The sequence below is a fragment of the Dreissena polymorpha genome, chromosome 9 (assembly GCF_020536995.1).
Source record: "Dreissena polymorpha isolate Duluth1 chromosome 9, UMN_Dpol_1.0, whole genome shotgun sequence".
Taxonomy (NCBI): Eukaryota; Metazoa; Mollusca; class Bivalvia; order Myida; family Dreissenidae; genus Dreissena; species Dreissena polymorpha.
This window is the reverse complement of record NC_068363.1, coordinates 38,767,139-38,786,846: the sequence shown is the minus strand read 5'-3', so window position 1 is coordinate 38,786,846 and position 19,708 is coordinate 38,767,139. Positions and strand designations below refer to the sequence as shown.

Here is a 19,708-nt window from a genome sequence, read left to right as displayed (position 1 = left end):
GAAGAATAGACACTTAGTTTCGTTTTAATTATTAACAAAAGCTATGTCTGAAAGTGACCCACAAGCGCCGATACAGCATGATTTGGTATCTTGCCTGCCAGTGTTGGCCAATGATTATGCAAATTTCATATCTGTGGATGCATCAAAAGAGGTATGTCATATTTATTATGTGGTCTCCGCCTCCGGTCGTTTCGCCCTAAAACCTGTTCGCCCTAGGTCACCCTGAGTCGTTTCGCCCTTGGTCGTTTCGCCCTTACAAGTGGGTTGTTTCGCCCTTATTTAATTCTAATATGATTAATGGTTTTGTTAATGTTTGTTTCGATCTGAATAGTATTTGTTTAACATATATGGGAAATTCAGATTATTTGATTATTACAAATTTTATTATTGCGCAATTATCCGTTTGATTTTAATTGCAATTAATTAACGGAAACATTATGTTACAAACTACCGGTAAGTATCACAATTAATTAGTTTGGCAGAGGATTATGCATTGATTTGCAAATTAAAATAATTTCGGGACCAATTACAATGACAATTACTCTATGTTTTCGGACACTCTTAAGTTTTCGGACACCCCTTTTTTTAGCAAAAATAATTATTTTTCGTGACTCTCAATTTTTGGACACATAATTAATGTCTTTAAGTTTTCAGACAGTATATTTTACAGCGCTATTTTTAACAAATTTCGGTCCTGTTTTCGATATCTAATGACACTTCAATCATGGGGTTTTACAACCAGATTACCATCTTAAAACATGGCAGATGCATGCCTGAGGGCAACGGACCATTACATTTGCGTTATTTGGTAAATAACCATGTAAACCGGTATTAAACAATGGTTTCGCCCGATAGCATAAGCGTTATGACAATTACCAGGGGTAGTGCCAATTGACAGTTCAATTATCTACCGAAATTGTACATCCCCTTCTCAGTAAAATAACTGTGACAAATACTAAACGCTTCAAAGTGTGATGCACCCTATTGCAAGTTTTACGAACAATGGAAGGTGTTAGACAATTATCGGAAATGAACAAACAAAGAATTCATAGTTTGCTTTTTTATTGCGTTAATTACAGGTTCATACTAGCGAGTATCGGTACATCACATGCTCATCTTTGAACTCGTTGGTCAAAGTACAACCTTGCAGTAACTTTCTGTCAAATAAATTAAGCATTTAAAATTATTTAAAATGCAGTGCAAAAATATATAACTGTTATTTATACTATACGGCATTGTATTTTACAAGCACATGCTATTACCGGTAGTCGTTGATGCACTTGAATTTTCGACTCTAAGCTTTCGGACACCTGTATTTTGTGAATATTTTTCGTATCTAAGTTTTCGGACACTAATTTTTTTTATAATTTTTATGTGTCCGAAAACATAGAGTAATTACAGTTTCAAACAAACTTAGATCGGCAGACGTGTCATCAGATGATTGTCTAATTAATAGCACAGAAACATTAACAGAATATATTATAAAGGCGTTATATTGTTTTTAGGTGTTATATTGTTTTTATTAACTTTTAGCCAGTTTGCATCTTTCAATCTCGAGATATTCGCCGAAAGTGTATATAAAACGCAACTTGGCTATGGCGTCGTCATTCGTTAATTTATATATCGACACGTTCTTATGGCAGACGAATTGTGTATTACGTGTGATCAGATAGTAACACCTAGCCAACATGCCATCACATGTGATTTATGTGACAGATGGCAACATCGGACATGTGATAGAGGTCTAATTGCCACGGGGACAGAAGGTTGTGGATGAAATTAAATAGAAAATGAAGTATGTGTTGTTGTTTTATGTTTTTTTAAATTCTTTTACATGAAATAAACAATTGAAAATGTTATGGAAATTAAAATAAGCAAAACAAAAATTAAAAAATTAGTAAAATAAATTGTGCGTCATTTAGTACGATGTGTGTGTGTGTGTGCAAGAAATAGAGAAATATTAGCCAATATACAAAACTGATTGTGTGTGTGTGTGTGTGTTCTACGACACTGTATCGAATGTTTTGTTGAGACACGTGTATTCCTTCTTGTTATCACTTTAAAGTTATCCAAATATATGAAATATAAATAACTTTGTAGTTTGTTTTATTTCAAACCGTCTCTAGCATTGTAATGCCTCATTTCGACGACGGCATGCCTGAAGAAAAAGACAAAAGAGACAGTAATTAAGATAATATAATACTGTATTAAACAATATCCCATTCAGCTTGTGACAAGCTAAAGATAAATCCTTTTAATTCGCAAACTAGGGCGAATCGACCCTGTATTTAGGGGGAAACGAGTCAGGGCGAACGGAAATTAGGGCGAAACGACTCAGGGACGAACGGGAATAAGGGCGAAACGACCCGGATTCTTATTATGTCCACAAATTCGCTATATCTTCACGCTCTCAGTCACTTCTCGTTTCCATAAATTGCATAATCCAACTCTCGGCTTCTGACCCTCCGTCTCGTTATCAAAACAGACACGCATTAACATTTTTCATTGATCTTTTGCGCTATTTTTACCCAAGTGGGAAAAATACCTGCGAAAAACTCATGAAATTGGGAAAATCTTCAGATTGGAAAATACGGATCTTATTAATTGCTTAGTTTACATCGCATAAATCAATTCAAATATTCATTTACATGCATTTGGGTTTGAAATATTCAGTTTCTGTTCTCATGTTATTTGGTAACTTGCAGATAATGCTATTTTGGAACAAAATTGACAACATTTTCCTAGATATCTTTTGGGAATTTTTCAGATGGCAATTGGGAATTTTGTCATTTTTCCTTAATTGGGAAAGTACCTTTTACCGTGACTTTATAAAGAAGGAAAAAATCACTGATTTTATTAATCCATGTTTAATGCATCATTTCTGCTGTAAATGTAGCTTAAGGAACCTCAGGGGACAGGAATTAAAGCAAATTGAGGCACAAATGTTACTTATCATAAGATATTGTGGGTCAAATATGATTTAGATGGCTAGGTTAAGATCATCCTTGTATCATTTTGTAATCTGTTATACATCCTTTTGCATATTACTGTTAATACATAATTCACAAAATACCGTAAGAAAAAAATAAGTGTATTATTCGAAGTCATATTTTGCATATTTAATTGCTGAAATAATTTAAGTGCAACTCTATTATATTGTTTCTAGATATACTGGTACTTTTATTTACATTTGATTGAATCTTGTTTGTACAGAAGCAGTCATTTTACAGCAGCATAGATGAAATGTTGACAAGACTGGATGAGTTTGGGGGACTTGTAGATACTGTGAGTATAAGATGACTCAAATGAGATAATTTTGCTTGTTAGTGAAACGTTACAACAGTTTGACCAGCTTCTGGTTTAAAGGGACCTCAGTTTACAGATTCAAACAATTAAAAAGAAAAATTGTCATTGATTTAAAAAATAGGAAGCCATAATTATATTTTGAGCGAAATAATATTGAAGACTGAGAATACACAATCTTATTATCAATAAAAATAGACTGAATAATGTTTTTTTGTAATGCTTTTCTTTTTCTTTTGTTATTTGAAAAGTATGTGTGCTAGAATACATATTGATCTCAAACAAAGTGTAAAAAATACACAGTTTTTGTTTAAAACATTTTTAATTCAGTGTTTTGTTTTGCTCCCCAAAGACTAATATTCATATCATGTCTGATGCACATAGGCTGTGTCTATATGTTTTCTTGATTTTTAAAATAGATTTTTCCAAGGAGTTTTTTGGTAAAACTGAATGATCAGATCGCTAAAAAATCATTTAACAGATCAGTTAAAGTATGTTAACCCGATCCTTAATATCAGCTGTTGAAATTTGCATCATTTCTATTATGTACTTTCAATCCATTGTCTAAGCCATGTACTTAGTTTTATATTATGCAATTAGTATATATCTCTTTCATAACTCTGTTATATTTATACTCATAGACTGGCAAGTATACATACATACATACATGTATCTTGGCCCGTATTCACCAAACGAATCTTAGACTTAAGAATAAAGAATAGACTTCGATAGAAGAAAACATAACTAAGAGTTTAAAGATACTAGCATATAGGCAATCAATCATGCTATTATATGAGCCTCATTCTGAGAAAACTGGGCTTAATGGATTATGCATGTGCGTAAAGTGTCGTCCCAGATTAGCCTGTGTAGTCCGCACAGGCTAATCAGGGATGACACTTTCGGCCTTAATTGGATTTTTGCTAAGAAGAGACGTCATTTAAACGAAAAATGTCATAAAAGCAGAAAGTGTCATCCCTGATTAGCCTGTGCGGACTGCACAGGCTAATCTGGGACGACACTTTATGCACAAGCATTATGCCCAGTTTTCTCAGAACGCAACTCATATACAGTACAGCCAAAGCGGCACAAACATAATCCGCGGCTACGCCACGGCCAGATTATTAGTCCGCGGCGGCCGAATCGTGTGTTCACGCGGCGTATCGCCGTGGCACTCGGCATCGATCCGCGCAACGACGCCGAGTCTGTATTAACCACGCGTACTTTCGCGGAGTAAATCCGCCGCATACGTACGCGGCGGATCGAGTGAAAAGATATCCACCTACATGTACATACATGTATGTGTAGCGTAGAATTAATTACGCGCAACTGTTTATGTTTCGTTCGATTATCATTATTAAATTTGTAATCCGGAACACACTTCCGAATTTTAATGCTTACGCGTCCTTTGGCAAATTCTAGCGTCAAATAAACAGTGCTAAAATATCCTTTGTTTCATAAAAAGCGCGCGAAAATTATGCAGACATGTAGAACGTCGTTTGGAAAGTTTGGGTGTATTTTGTGTTGTATAAATACATGAACATCACGTCAGGCGTAAATCGCGTGTTCAGTGGAGAAAAAAAACGCCCCGATTAGACGTTATTTCATCATCTCTATAAATAGTAACAAATGCCAAAATGTATTTGATACTTAAGGAAATATCGAGAATGTTTGTGTATCGTAAATATTAACCAGCATTTGCTTTAAAACTGGAATATACGGGATTATCGGGTAATTAGTAGCGATATTAACTGTATAATATGAACAAAATAAAACGTGTTTATATACGCATATTCAAACAATAGTTATAATAAGCTGATAATTAACAAAACTACAAATACGTCGTCACCGTCTTGATTATTGATGTGGCTTCAAACTGCTAATTTTCTCAGCTAAAATATAATAGCGAAATCAACATGCAATTAATTTATAAATCCACCATATGCTGGGCTGGAGCCTTGACCACTTGTATGTGCGAAAACATAATTACGTGACCTTGTTTATGTGTGAAATACATACGCTACGGGCGGGAACCAACTTAATAATTGGCCAGACACATTAACCATGCTTACATGTATATGCTAATACAATCCGCACACAATAAATTTATTATGATTTTAATTATTATTATAATTGTTCTTTCAAAATTTGTTAACTACATGTAACTAATAATTAAAAAAAAAAATTTCATGATCGTATCGACTCGGCATCATGTCGCGGACCGCGGCATGCCTCGGCGGACAGATGCGAAGTTTCGCGGCGAAATGCGACTTGCCGCCGCATACTGACGCGGCTTCAACGACTGACGCGGCATCGACTCGTTTCGCCTTGCCGCCGCGGATCGCGAAATACGTTTGTTCCGCTTTGGCTGTACTGTAATTAACACATCGATATGTAATAGAAATAATTAGCAGATTGGGCAAATTTGTCCAACAAGGTGCATGCTGACGTGTTTATCAATCGCCTTTAATTGGGTGCTGATTGTCCGTTTTACAATTAAATCGGGTGCCAATTGTCCTGGTCGACAAATTTATGGGGAGCCGATTGTACGGGAATGCAAAAAAAAAGGGTGCCAATTTTCCAGGTACTTTTTGTCCAGAGACCAAAATAATGTTATTATATAAGAGTTACAAGCCAACTGACACTTATAATGCAACTTTATATAGAACATTATAGTTTTTCGTATATTCTTCATTCTTAGACTTAAGTCTAATATTTGGTTTGCTAATACAGGCCCAGGGCTCATCAATACTTTCTTTTGACAGGTACGAAGTGATACCAGTTTATGTGTGGACACCAATGTAAAGAATATCCAGGCTAAATGTGAGGAAATGAGCAGTATATTTGCCAGAGTGGACCAGCTAGAGGTAGGGACTCCATTGGAAAAAAGGACAAATCTTTTAGTCAGATTGAAAGACTTATGATTATTTATTACATTTAATTCATTAAACATGAATAATTAAGGGATTGGCTGTTGGTTATTAGTTGATCATTTGCTGTATTTCTGTTTTTGTTTAGTCCCCTTGCAGTTAGCTCAGTAAAGGTAGGGCAGGTTGCAGTGGTGTAGTGGATATGATGTCCGCCTAGCGATCAGGAGGTTACGGGTTCAATCCCCATTGTGGGAGCGTTCTTTAAATTTCGCCCATAGACACCAAGTACTGGTTCTAGTCCCAGGAAACGGACTCGAGAGCATTTCAAAATTAATTAGCCTTAGGCTTTCTATGCAATTGAGCTAAAATAAGTAGGTTTAAACTAATGCTAGGGCTGCATTGTATATCCATGTGTTCATACACCTGTCTTGTGTTGTCCTAACCATACACCTGTCTTGTGTTGTCTTAACCATACACCTGTCTTGTGTTGTCCTAACCATACACCTTTCTTGTGTTGTCCTAACCATACACCTGTCTTGTGTTGTCTTAACCATACACCTGTCTTGTGTTGTCCTAACCATACACCTGTCTTGTGTTGTCCTAACCATACACCTGTCTTGTGTTGTCCTAACCTAAATACTTATCCTGCAATTTTCCACACATATTTATGCCCCCCTTCGAAGAAGAGGGGGTATATTGCTTTGCACATGTCGGTCGGTCGGTCTGTCGGTCGGTCCGTCCACCAGGTGGTTTCCGGATGATAACTCAAGAACGCTTGGGGCTAGGATCATGAAACTTCATAGGTACATTGATCATGACTTGCAGATGACCCCTATTGATTTTGAGGTCACTAGGTCAAAGGTCAAGGTCACAGTGACCCGAAATAGTAAAATAGTTTCCGGATGATAACTCAAGAACGCATACGCCTAGGATCATGAAACCTCATGGGTAGATTGATCATGACTCGCAGATGACCCCTATCGATTTTGAGGTCACTAGGTCAAATGTCAAGGTCACAGTGACCCGAAATAGTAAAATGGTTTCCGGATGATAACTCAAGAACGCATATGCCTAGGATCATGAAACTTCATGGGTAGATTGATCATGACTCGCAGATGACCCCTATTGATTTTGAGGTCACTAGGTCAAAGGTCAAGGTCACGGTGACCCGAAATAGTAAAATGGTTTTCGGATGATAACTCAAGAAAGCATATGCCTAGGATCTTGAAACTTCATAGGTAGATTGATCATGACTCGCAGATGACCCCTATTGATTTTGAGGTCACAAGGTCAAAGGTCAAGGTCACGGTGACCCGAAATAGTAAAATGATTTTCGGATGATAACTCAAGAAAGCTTTTGCCTAGGATCATGACACTTCATAGGTACATTGATCGTGACTCGCAGATGACCCCTATTGATTTTCAGGTCACTAGGTCAAAGGTCAAGGTCACAGTGACAAAAAACGTATTCACACAATGGCTGCCACTACAACGGACAGCCCATATGGGGGGCATGCATGTTTTACAAACAGCCCTTGTTTAAATGTTCACTGTGCATGTTTCATACAAGACTTATGCTGGTAGCTCAAAGGTCAATGTCGTACTTAAAGGGTCAAAGGCCACATTCGGATATACATATTTTGGCACGATATAAGTTGTCTGGACTGTAACTTCGTTAATCAACCTACAGTTTCAAATAAATGACCACACATGGTCATCATGTATAGACGCCAAGCTGATTTTTTGGGAGTGAATAATACACTTGTTTAACCCATTTATGCCTAGTGGACTCTCCCATCCTTCTAAATTGGATCAATTTATTTCCAAAATTAGGGATGTCTAGTATATTTATTTCTATATTTAGAATATTTCTTACAGAAATTCCTTTAAGCAAACAGCGCAGACCCTGATGAGACGCCGCATCATGCGTCGTCTCATCTGGGTCTATGCTGTTTGCAAAGGACTTTTTTCTAGACACTAGTCATAAACGGGTTAATATTATTTGTTTTTCAATGTTGCAGGCATTTATTGCCATGGTCCATAAGAATGTCAATGTTATGGAAGAATGTGTTAACAAAGCTGAGTCAGAGATGGGCTCATTCTCGGGACTCAAAAAGATCTTCACTTCCCTAGTTGGAGTAAGTATTGTGATGCTGTATACATATGGCCCATTGGTGCAAAAAGGTACCATGTGCCTTCTTATTTCAATGTTACATGGTACCTTTTTGCACCCATGGGGCAATATATTTTGCAGTGAAACTTCAAGCCTTACATTCATAAACCCTGTTTTACTAAGCTGCTTGAGTATTATAAGACATACCTGGTACCCACATTTTAATGCGATTGTGCATTCTTTACATATAAAAATCTTTTAGAAGCAATTCACGGAGTCTATTTCATTCATTGAATATAATAAATTCAATGAAATACATGTATTGTTAATTTAATATAATTAGTCTGTGTCAAATTAAAAGTACTATTTAAATAGTATTAGTGGAATTTAACATAATTATGTGTACAAGGAATTAGTTAAGAGGATAAGTCAAAAGCCATAACCTAGTAAAAAGATCATCATAGCTTTGTGCGTTATTTAAATGAGCTATTTGGTATGGCTTGGGCAACCATAACAACAAGAATTGTGCATTTGTTGTTGTGCAAAGCAAATGAACTTGTATAACACCTTTTTTCTTGTTTCTTTGTATGTGTTTATTTTTTATGGAGGGAACGCAACACAAATATCACAAAAAGCAATATAATCTGCTTGATTTGACTGTGCATGCTTGCTTTATTCCATAAAAAGAACAGTCATACCATCAAGTGTTTTAAAATTTTACATCTTGTGCATTATGTTGAGATTATTTGTATTGTTTTATAGACTTTTATAGCCCCGGTATGATGCCATATAAAAGTCACACTGTCCATCCGTCTGTTTGTCTGGCATTCTGTTTTCTGGAAGATTTTTACGCAAAGCTTTCAGATATTGAGCACATTTTTATGCCCCCTGTAGGGTGGCATATAGCAGTTGAACTGTCTATCAGTCCGTCTATCAGTCTGTGCGTTCGTCCGAAAACTTAAACATTGGCCATAACTTTTGCAATATCGAAGATAGCAACTTGATATTTGGCATGCATTTGTATCTCATGGAGCTGCACATTTTGAGTGGTGAAAGGTCAAGGTCATCCTTCAAAGTCAAAGGTCAAATATATGACTTCAAAGCGGTGCAGTAGGGGGCATTGTTTTTCTTACAAACACATCTCTTGTTGGTATGTGAGTCTACCTACATGACCTACAGATGAAGTGTGAAAATTCGTTCTGGTCACCTGATTTTTGGCAAAGTTGGACATAACAATTTTCTTAAAATAGCTGCTGTGCAGCTTCAAAGTGCAGTAGTGGGAATTGTGTTTCACAAACGCAGGTCTTTTTCATTATTGATAGACCACACAATTTGTCAATGTTATATTCTGAAGCCATGTTTGAACCTCATAGGACATATGCATATATGTTTTGAGTATGTGTTAACTTATTAACAAACTTACATATATGCCTCACTGTCCGAAAGCTTGGGGTAAAGAGACTGGGGTAAGTTCGCCGTTGTGTAATGGATATGGTGTCCGCATAGCGACCGGGAGGTCATGGGTTCGATCCCCTTTGTGGGATCGTTCTAAAGATCTCCCCCAAAGACACCAAGTACTGGTTCTAGGCCAAGGAAACAGACTCGAGAGCGTTTCAATAAGCCTGAGGCTTTCAATGCAATTGATCTAAAATAAATAGGTTGAAACTAAAGGTTGGGGTAATGCATGTGCATAAAGTGGCATCCCAGATAAGCCTACCCTGTCCCATTATCCTGTGCAGTCCACAGTGGCTATCAGGGATGACTGATTCCTCTTTTATGGATTTTTTTCTTTGAGGGAAGTGTTTTTTAAACAAAAATTCAGTCATGTAAGAAAAAGACCGTCCTGATAAGCCATTGTGGACTGCACAGGCTCATCAGGGACGACACTTAATACATTAAGCCAGAACAAGGCTCAAACATGATTATGACTGTGATTTGTGGCTTTTCTTGCAGAAAAAAACATCGCAGCAAAAGGACCTGCAGCAGTTCCAACCCCCTGACATCTTCATCACAGAGGAATATTTGAGACCCAGCTCAGCTGGCGACCTGCCTGAGACTGGACAACCAGACAGTGCCGGACCGACTGACCTCACCAAGCCTCTGACCATTGTAGACAATACTTGATCGTAGAGGAACTCTTTAAAAATGTTGTGTTTGTAGTTGGGACTAATTACATGTATGCTGAGATTTACCATTATGAATGATAGTGTTGCAAATTTGGATGCAAGTTCAGTTGATTACAAATTATCAGAATGTTCAGTTATGTTTATCTTATGCTGACCTTAAGGCATGATTGTATATCAAAGCCGTTATGATAAATTTATTACTGTACCAAATATGAATAGATGAACGAGTATCAGACTGAAAATGCAATTTGGTATAATTTTACATGCATAGCAGGTGTGGAATAAACAACAACTCAGTTTGACTGTAAATAATAATATCATCAGGCAATTTAAACATTATTTATGGTTATTGTGTTGACTGGGGCCAGGATAAGTTATTACCTTTTGTTTTATGTTCAGATATTTATACCCCCATTACCATTGCTAATGGGGGCTATATAGGAGTCACTTTGTTGGTCTGTCCCGAAAACTTCATCCGATCTTCACCAAACTTGGTCAGAAGTTGTATCTAGATTACATGTATGTCTAGTTCAAGTTTGAATATGGGGCATGCCGGGTCAAAAACTAGGTCACCAGGTCACTTAGTGCGTTTTAAACCGAAAGTTTGTCCGGACCATAACTATATCATTTATCGTTAGATTTTAAAATGACTTGGTACATTTGTTCACAATCATTTGACGGAGTGTTGCGCGAAAGAATTATGTCGATATCTCCAAGGTCAAGGTCACACTTGGAGTTCAAAGGTCAAATGCTTGTCCGGGCCATAACTTTGTCTTTTATTGGGAGACTTTAAAATCATTTGGCACATTTTTTTACCATCATTGGACGGTGTGTTGGGCGAAAGAATTATGTCGATATCTCCAAGGGCAAGGTCACACTTTGAGTTTAAAGGTCAAAAATGGCCATAAATGAGCTTGTTTGGGCCATAAATGTGTCGTTCATCGTGACACTTTAAAATCATTTGGCACATTTGTTCAACATCATTGGAAGGTGTGTAACGCGAAAGAATTACGTCGATATCTCCAAGGTCAAAATCACACTTTGAGTTCAAAGGTAAAAAATGGCCATAAATGAGCTTGTCCGGGCTGTAACTATGTCGTTCATTGTGAGATTTTTAAATCATTTGGCACATTTGTTCACCATCATTGGACGGTGTGTCGCGCGAAAGAATTATGTCAATATATCCAAGGTCAAGGTCACACTTTGTGTTCAAAGGTAAAAAATGGCCATAAATGATCTTGTCCGGGCCATAACTATGTCATTCATTGTTAGATTTTACAATTACACAGAACATTTGTTCACAATCATCGGCCGGTGTGTAATGCGAAAGAATTACGTTGATATCTCCAAGGTCAAGGTCACACTTGGAGTTCAAAAGTCAAAAATGGTTATAAATGAGTCCGGTCATTGAACGGTGTGTCATGCGAAAAGAAATTCAAGTGTTCAAAGGTCAAAATGTCCATAAATGATAATGGCATAATAAGTCTTAAAAATCGCAATAAATAAGCTTCTCTTCTTTTGTGAAAACAGCATGCAAAATATTTTGTGTCAATGCATCATGTAGGGGTAACATGATGTCTATGACAAAACTCTAGTTACCGTTTGTGCAATTCTTTTATTTTTGTTGTGTTTAAAATAAAAGTGTGTCATTTTAGTGAACTGTGAATGTTTAGGAATAAAAAATTATTAGTATCAAGGATCTTTTGTGTTTAAGTAAAATATCATTTCACCTGAAACATATCCAGCAGAGTTCAGTCTGCTGCATAGAAAAACAGATATGCATATTTTACCTTTTCATGGGTAATCACAGATATTTATTTTTTTCAAAATAAGATTGAAGTTTTGCAAGAACATTTTTTTCCTAACCTCATAACTTCCTTTTTAAGCTCACCTGATTGCTCAGGTGAGCTTTTGTGACCGGTCTTTGTCCGTCGTATGTCCGTCCGTCCGTAAACATTTGCTCGTAAACACTCTAGAGGCCACATTTCTTGTCCCATCTTCATGAAACTTGGTCAGAAGCTTTATCCCAATGAAATCTCGGCCAAGTTCGAAACTGGGTTGTGCCTGGTCAAAAAATAGGTCACTAGGTCAAAAAAAAGAAAAACCTTGTAAACACTGTAGAAGTCACATTTCATGCCCAATCTTCATGTTACTTTGTCAAAATGTTTGTCTTAATGATATCTTGGTTGAGTTCAAAAGTGGTTCCGATCTGTTGAAAAACATGGCCGCCAGTAGGCGGGGCAGTTTTTCTTATTTGGCTATAGAGAAACCTTGTAAACCCAATCATCATGAAAGTTAGTCAAAACATTGGTTCAATTGATGTCTCTGACGAGTTCCAAAATGGTCGAGATCGGTGAAAAACATGGCCGCCAGTGGGCTGGGCATTTTTCTCTATATGTATATAGTGAAAACATGTGAACACAGTAGAAGTCACATTTTTGGCCCAATTTTCATGAAATTCGCTCAGAACATTTGTTTCCTTAATACGAGAGTTGAGTTCAAAAATAGTTCCAGTCAGTTGATTAACATGGCTGCTGGGAGGGGGCAGTTTTCTCATTATGCCCCCCCCCCCCCTTTCGAAGAAGAGGGGGTATATTGTTTTGCTCATGTTGGTCCGTTCGTCCACCAGATGGTTTCCGGATGATAACTCAATAGCGCTTATGCCAAGGATCATGAAACTTCATAGGTACATTGATCATGACTTGCAGATGACCCCTATTGATTTTCAGGTCAAAGGTCAAGGTCACGATGATCCGAAATAGTAAAATGGTTTCCGGATGATAACTCAAGAACGCTTATGCCTAGGATCATGAAACTTCATAGATACATTGAATATGACTCGAAGATGACCCCTATTGATTTTCAGGTCACTAGGTCAAAGGTCAAGGTCACAGTGACCCAATGCAGTAAAATGGTTTCCGGATGATAACTCAAGAACGCTTATGCCTAGGATCATGAAACTTCATAGACACATTGAATATGACTCGCAGATGACCCCTATTGAATTTCAGGTCACTAGGTCAAAGGTCACAATGACCCGAAATAGTAAAATGGTTTCCGGATGATAACTCAAGAACGCTTATGCCTAGGATCATGAAACTTCATAGATACATTGATCATGACTCGCAGATGACCCCTATTTATTTTCAGGTCACTAGGTCAAAGGTCAAGGTCAGAGTGACCAAAAGCAGTAAAATGGTTTGCGGATGATAACTCAAGAACGCTTATGCCTAGGATCATGAAACTTCATAGATACATTGATCAAGACTCGCAGATAACCCCTATCGATTTTTAGGTCACTAGGTCAAAGGTTAAGGTCACGATGACCCGAAATAGCAAAATGGTTTCGGGATGATAACTCAAGAACGCTTAGGACTAGGATCATGAAACTTCATACGTACATTGATCATGACTCGCTGATGACCCCTATTGATTTTCAGGTCACTAGGTCAAAGGTCAAGGTCACGGTGATCCGAAATAGTAAAATGGTTTCCAGATGATAACTCAAGAATGCTTATGCCTAGGATCATGAAACTTCATAGGTACATTGATCATGGCTCGAAGATGACCCCTATTGATTTTCAGGTCACTAGGTCAAAGGTCAAGGTGACCTGAAATAGTAAAATGGTTTCTGGATGATAACTCAAGAACGCTTATGCCTAGGATCATGAAACTTCATAGGTACAATGATCATGACTCGCAGATGACCCCTATTGATTTTCAGGTCACTAGGTCAAAGGTCAAGGTCACAGTGACCGGAAATAGTAAAATGGTTTCTGCGAGGGAAATGGAAGTGCATGAGACATGTTAGTCCAGGGTGGCAGAAGTGCAGGAGGGCAGAGGGGAATTAAGTGCATTAGGGTCTTTAATCCATGTGCGACTGAAGTGAATGCGAGTTTGTTTTGGGGGCGGGGACGGAAGTAAATGTTGAAAGGAAGTGAATGAGGAGCAGGAATGCAGGTGGGGCAGTATTACACGAGGGCGGATGTACAGGTGGATATGCATATTTACGTTGTTTTTATCCAATCGGCGATTAAAGATTTGGTAACAGAATACGACACTTTTCCGAAGCACTTCTTCAGTTAGTTCCACAATGTGCTGGAGCAAATCGTTAAATGATTGAACGACCAATGGAAATTTCAAAACTTGTATTTTATAAGACATGCTCGAGTCTAACAAAGAAATGTGCATGTATATGAAAGTGTCATTTTAATGAATTATGTTTACAAAGGTATTACATTTTGTATATTTGTTTAATTTAATGCAAACCATATGCCCAATCAATTTGCGTACACGCAAATGTTTGTTATAAGCATTAAATTTTAAATAATTTTAGTGATATGTGAATATAAGGCTAGTACTTTCAATAATAATGCACATTTCTGTCTTTATTGCAACATTTAATACGTCCCTTTAAAGAAACATGTTCGCAACTTAACAAAACATAATGACATTTTTCAAACAAATGTTCAAATAATAAGAAATTAAAAAAATCAATGTTCTAGTGTGAACAGCATTGCACGATGATAGTTACACATCGCAGCAATGAATTCAAAATCATTGTATCCTCCTAAGATTTATAATATTCAACATAAAGTATTAAGAAAATGTTTACAGTATAAGAATTGTGCTGCGAGAATCTACCTAAGCCCAATGCAACAACAGTGTCTTGTTCTGTTTGTACTATTCTTCATCAGGGTGCAGGATCATGTGACTTTGTGGGCTTCACAAAAAACGTAAATTGATGTTAACACACCGGTAAGTGGTGCTTTTTTAAATAACTGTTGAAGTTATTTTTTCTAAAGTATTTCAACTAGTGCATAAAAGCAAATGCTTTTTAACAACTTGACATGTTTGAAAAAAATAAGTTATTAACGGCGTGTTTAGATTCTGTCCAACCTGCGTGTAAACCATATTGATTGTGCACCCTGTTCATGTAACAGCTTAAGCTGGCGAAACTTTCCAATCAGAATCCATCCAGAGGTAAATGTGTCTTTGCTTTTTATGTGATTACCATAGGCCGTGTTTGATCCAACATCTTCAGCTTAACCTAAAATCCTATCTTACACCTTATTTATGTCATGTGTTATTGGCTTTGAGCCATGTGTAATTGAAATATTCTACCATAATTCTCCCTGACTTTTCCGTAGAAAAAATACTCCAATAATTTTTGTTAAACTATAAATACAAAGCAATACGATACAAAGAGTGGTAAGGATGCTGAGGAGATCAAAGCACTAGATTCCAGTCGGTAACATGTCAGTCACATTGTCAACTATTTGTGTAATTATTTAACAAGCCGCAGCAAGCCCATGTTTGACATTTTTATCACGAAGTGTGACATCGATCTTTGCACAAGGTGAGCACGACTCGTGCATGACATTCCATCTCCGTCTGGACACGCTAAATAATGATAAATTGACGTTTGACATTTAAGTGTAATCTTTACCTTTGACTGAGGACCATTGTCTTACACACATCGTCTCCTCATGGCGAATATATTTGGCAAGTTATTTAAAAGTATTAATGATGAAGTAACTGTTTGAACTTGATTTTGAACTCTAAGTGTGACTTTCTACCTCGTTTAGGAAAGACAAGCATCCATACCCCGTCATTATAAACATTTTGACGTAAGTGCTCCCCTGTGACATTGACTTGGTGAATCCAAATTCAAAAATAGTTATATCTGGATGACGACAAATCACCACGTGAAATATGATATGATAAGTGCACGGCGGACTACTGGACGGACAGTCCAATAAAAAAGCACACCCCTCCTCAGGTTCAAAAGGGGAAAGCTATATATAAGTACAAAGACAATCCTTAGGGATTTAATTTGTCATAACAACACTGAACAATACAATTCCACATGAATGGCTATGTACTTTATCGAGAGTGCAACATCAAACTTAGAAGATCGGAAAATACATGTCAACAATATAAACATGTTAAGTTATTCACATACAAAACATTTTTGTTATAAAAAACGTGGACAATAACAACATGAACAGTGTAATGCGCTTCGTCTTCACAAAACAACCACAATAAAAGTGCGCACGATTATAGAAAATTCTAAATTCAGTAAGCCAGAAAATATGAACATGTTAACATAAACGCAACAGATGCCAGGTTACGGTTAAGATTATATTTTAAGTTTGAATATTAAAATCATCTTTGCATTTGTCTCACGACTTTGAAGATATTTACACAGTTCAGACACAGGCATGAACAATCATTAAATAATTTAGACAGTCACTGATCAATATGACGTACACAAGAGATTGAAAAGGGCTACTGGCACTTTCCATAGGGATTATAACCCTATATTTACGTATATAAATGTTTATTTGGAGTAGACGAACATATAAAAACATAGTTTTAAAAACTGTATTAAATAGGCTATTACGAAAATAGCCCAATACTAATATTGATACCAAATATTAATATTTGTGTTTGGTAACATTTGTTGTTTGGCTTAACATGCATGTACATAAATGCAAAATGTTTATTTTGTATGTATCAATTTGATATGTTTGAAACATGTTACACAATTTACAAACATCAAGCTATGTTCAGCTGTTCAACAACAGAACAAACATGTTTCACGCATTCAATAAAAGTTAAATATAAACAACCACAAGTTTAAAGAAATCTGGTATTAACAGATTTGCTGAACTTATGGAGATTTTCAGAAACTGGCCCTTTAAAGGCACTCCACTGAAAGCTGATGTGGAATGGTCAACGTGAAATGCTCAAGAACCATAGCCCTACACTTTCTTTAATAAGATTAATTGACCTTTGCTGTTTTGGTATCATGTAACTTGTCAGGGCTATATTTCAGATATGATACAATATTTCAACGTGAAACTTCAATGATGTGTTGAAATCAATAAAGAGAATTGCCTTGCACAAGAACCATATTAACCTTACACTTTCTCAAATAAGAGTTAATGCCCTTTGTTGTTTTTGTATGATGTAAATTTTCAGGGCATTATCTCAGAAACACTACAAGATTTCAACATGAAACTACATGGGTTTATCAGTGAGGACGATTGCAATGCATAAAAACAATTATCATACACTTCTTCGATGAAAGTTTGACTGGTTTCCATGATAATCCTATAAGTTTTAGACTGTCAAATTACCAACGCTTCCAACTCTCGCACACCTGGGACCATACGTTAACATCGCTCACCCCGACATTTAGCGGTGTAAACGTTTCCCAACAGTATAATTAATTCTGCTGATGAAGTCCGTAGTGCACGGACGAAAGCTCCAGGTATGGCTTTCAATACTTAGTATGTGTAATTTGACAGTCTTTAGCTTATTGGATTACCCTACACTTCACTATTTTGTTAAGGGTAATACTGTATATCAAGAGATTTGCAACAATTCATAAACAAACTTTATTTGGCGGGGATATCAATTTAACAAATGTTCTTGTTATGTACCGGGTATGTACTTGATTGGTGTACATTGTTAAGAGGGCGCACAAGATTGAATTATAAATTTCAGAACATAAACAAATTTACACGGATAAATAATTGTTAACGCAATCGTTAAATGTCAGTAGACGTCATTGGTTTATATATAAATATTGAAGTATGATTATAAAATTAAGAAATTTCCTTTCATAAGATAATGTTTCAATTACGCCCAACTCAATAGCTTTATAAGAATTTTGCAAAATAGAAATATCTATAGAGTATATTAATAAATTTAGGTCTGTTGGAACGTGAAAGCAATTTTTAAAAGCTGAATAACATATCTATTAACATATTTATCCAGACTATACTAATGGAAAGACGATTGGCATGTCTTATTTGATCTTTTGAATTGATAACGCACTTGAATAATTATAATCAAAATATTATACCTTAATAGGTTCTCTGGTCCAATAATGACTTTCGAAAATTATTCAGCACCCATGCTTCAATAGCTCCTACAGATTACACTACCCAGCGAAAACATGTACATTGTAATATGTTATGCAAATCTGTTTGTGTGAGTGTAGTGTCATGCCATTTGAAAAGAGATCTAAAATTGATTCAATTGCTTTCATACCTGTCAACTCAATGGGGGCCTTACATTAGTTTTAATGACTGCAATATGATATCCGTATCTAAAATTGTGTATATATAATCACTGGTGATCATCAATTCAAGGCACTTGTGCACACATTTTGACTGTCAAGCCCACGAAGGAGGGCATACATGTAATTCGAATTCTCGGTTGAGTATGTCCAGACTCAGTGATGAGGCAATATCACGTCGGTGTGACGCGATTCGTTGATTGATGTCTCATTTATCTTAAGCTTGAATTTCACGAATACTGGATCTGATTCGTGAAATTGCACGTCGAAATAACTCTTGCTTCTGTCCCATGCACTGAACTTGCAAAGCGGCGCGGACGTGTTATCACCATTCTCGACCTCTTCTGCATCGCTGACTATTATGCCATCTGAGGTGCACTCGCCTTTTTGGTACACTGTTGCCAGTAGTAAAGCGACTGTTACGTGAGGAATTCGAATCCAAGACATCATGTACACTCTGTAAAAAAAGATAACCTCAATGCTGCAGTATTGAACAAATTATAATGTGTTCCATATTTAAAGAACTTAATATATTTGATTTGTGTTGACTTCTGTATATGCCTTTAAAGTTTAAACATCGTTTACATATAAGAAGAAAAATACGTTTTCAAATAAGAACAAACTATAATATCCGATTTGAGTCGTGAAAGAAACAAACGCAACGAAAATATCATGTCATACTAGCCATAACATAACAATAAGTCTATAAGAAATAAGTCCCGACCGGAATGATAAGGAAAAGTTTTATTTATATTTCGTATTTAACTGGCTGTTTTCTTAACAAGCATAATACATGTAATTAAACATATTTTTTCGAAATGAATCAATATTTTTAGTATAAAGACAATTTGTACTTACATAGCGATCCGATGTACCTGTCGTTATCGTTTCGTTTAAACTGGGTTTGTAAATAAAAAGCCGAAGATATGAAACAGTTTTAAAACTTCCGCAAAATACTCTTATCTGTGTCACTTTACGCTTAACAAAACACAATAGCCAACTCCAACTATCTCATCCCATTGAGATTGGCCTTTTAAAACATTCAGAGTTTCTGGCATCGGTAAAACCCCGATTTAAATGTTGATTAAGCAATCCAGCATGTCGCCTGTCGTTGTCAAGCTAGCCTTCATAGCACAGTTGTACCTAACTAAAACTTAAGAATCTTATCAAAATAAGGCAATATTTGATCAACTTTTTGTACACTTTT

General features: G+C 36.5%; 1 protein-coding gene and 1 long non-coding RNA gene across 3 annotated transcripts; one reads left to right on the top strand and one right to left on the bottom strand.

Moving 5' to 3' along the window:
- The first annotated feature begins 2 nt into the window (after positions 1–2).
- LOC127844526 (biogenesis of lysosome-related organelles complex 1 subunit 4-like) lies at positions 3–12,105 on the top strand. Of its 2 annotated transcripts, XR_008032783.1 has the most exons (6): positions 3–151; positions 3,214–3,285; positions 6,066–6,167; positions 8,192–8,308; positions 10,237–11,280; positions 11,605–12,105. XR_008032783.1 is itself a non-coding variant. In XM_052374798.1 (5 exons), the coding sequence occupies exons 1-5, from the start codon at positions 44–46 to the stop codon at positions 10,405–10,407; spliced, it is 570 nt and encodes a 189-aa protein (XP_052230758.1). In that variant the 5' UTR covers positions 3–43; the 3' UTR covers positions 10,408–12,105. The 2 variants fall into 2 exon arrangements, 1 of the variants encoding a protein (XP_052230758.1); XM_052374798.1 differs by having other exon boundaries at positions 10,237–12,105.
- Positions 12,106–16,226: 4,121 nt separating this feature from the next.
- Positions 16,227–19,708, bottom strand: LOC127845258 (uncharacterized). Its single transcript, XR_008033145.1, has 2 exons — positions 19,360–19,708; positions 16,227–18,958 (listed from the first exon to the last, which is right to left on the bottom strand). It is a non-coding gene; the product is annotated as an uncharacterized LOC127845258 (long non-coding RNA).

Coding starts and splice junctions, on each gene's coding strand:
- LOC127844526 (XM_052374798.1), top strand. CDS start 44: ATGTCTGAAAGTGACCCACAAGCGCCGATACAGCATGATTTGGTATCT. Junction 152..3,213: donor CTGTGGATGCATCAAAAGAG/GTATGTCATATT, acceptor TTGTTTGTACAG/AAGCAGTCATTTTACAGCAG. Junction 3,286..6,065: donor TTGGGGGACTTGTAGATACT/GTGAGTATAAGA, acceptor TTCTTTTGACAG/GTACGAAGTGATACCAGTTT.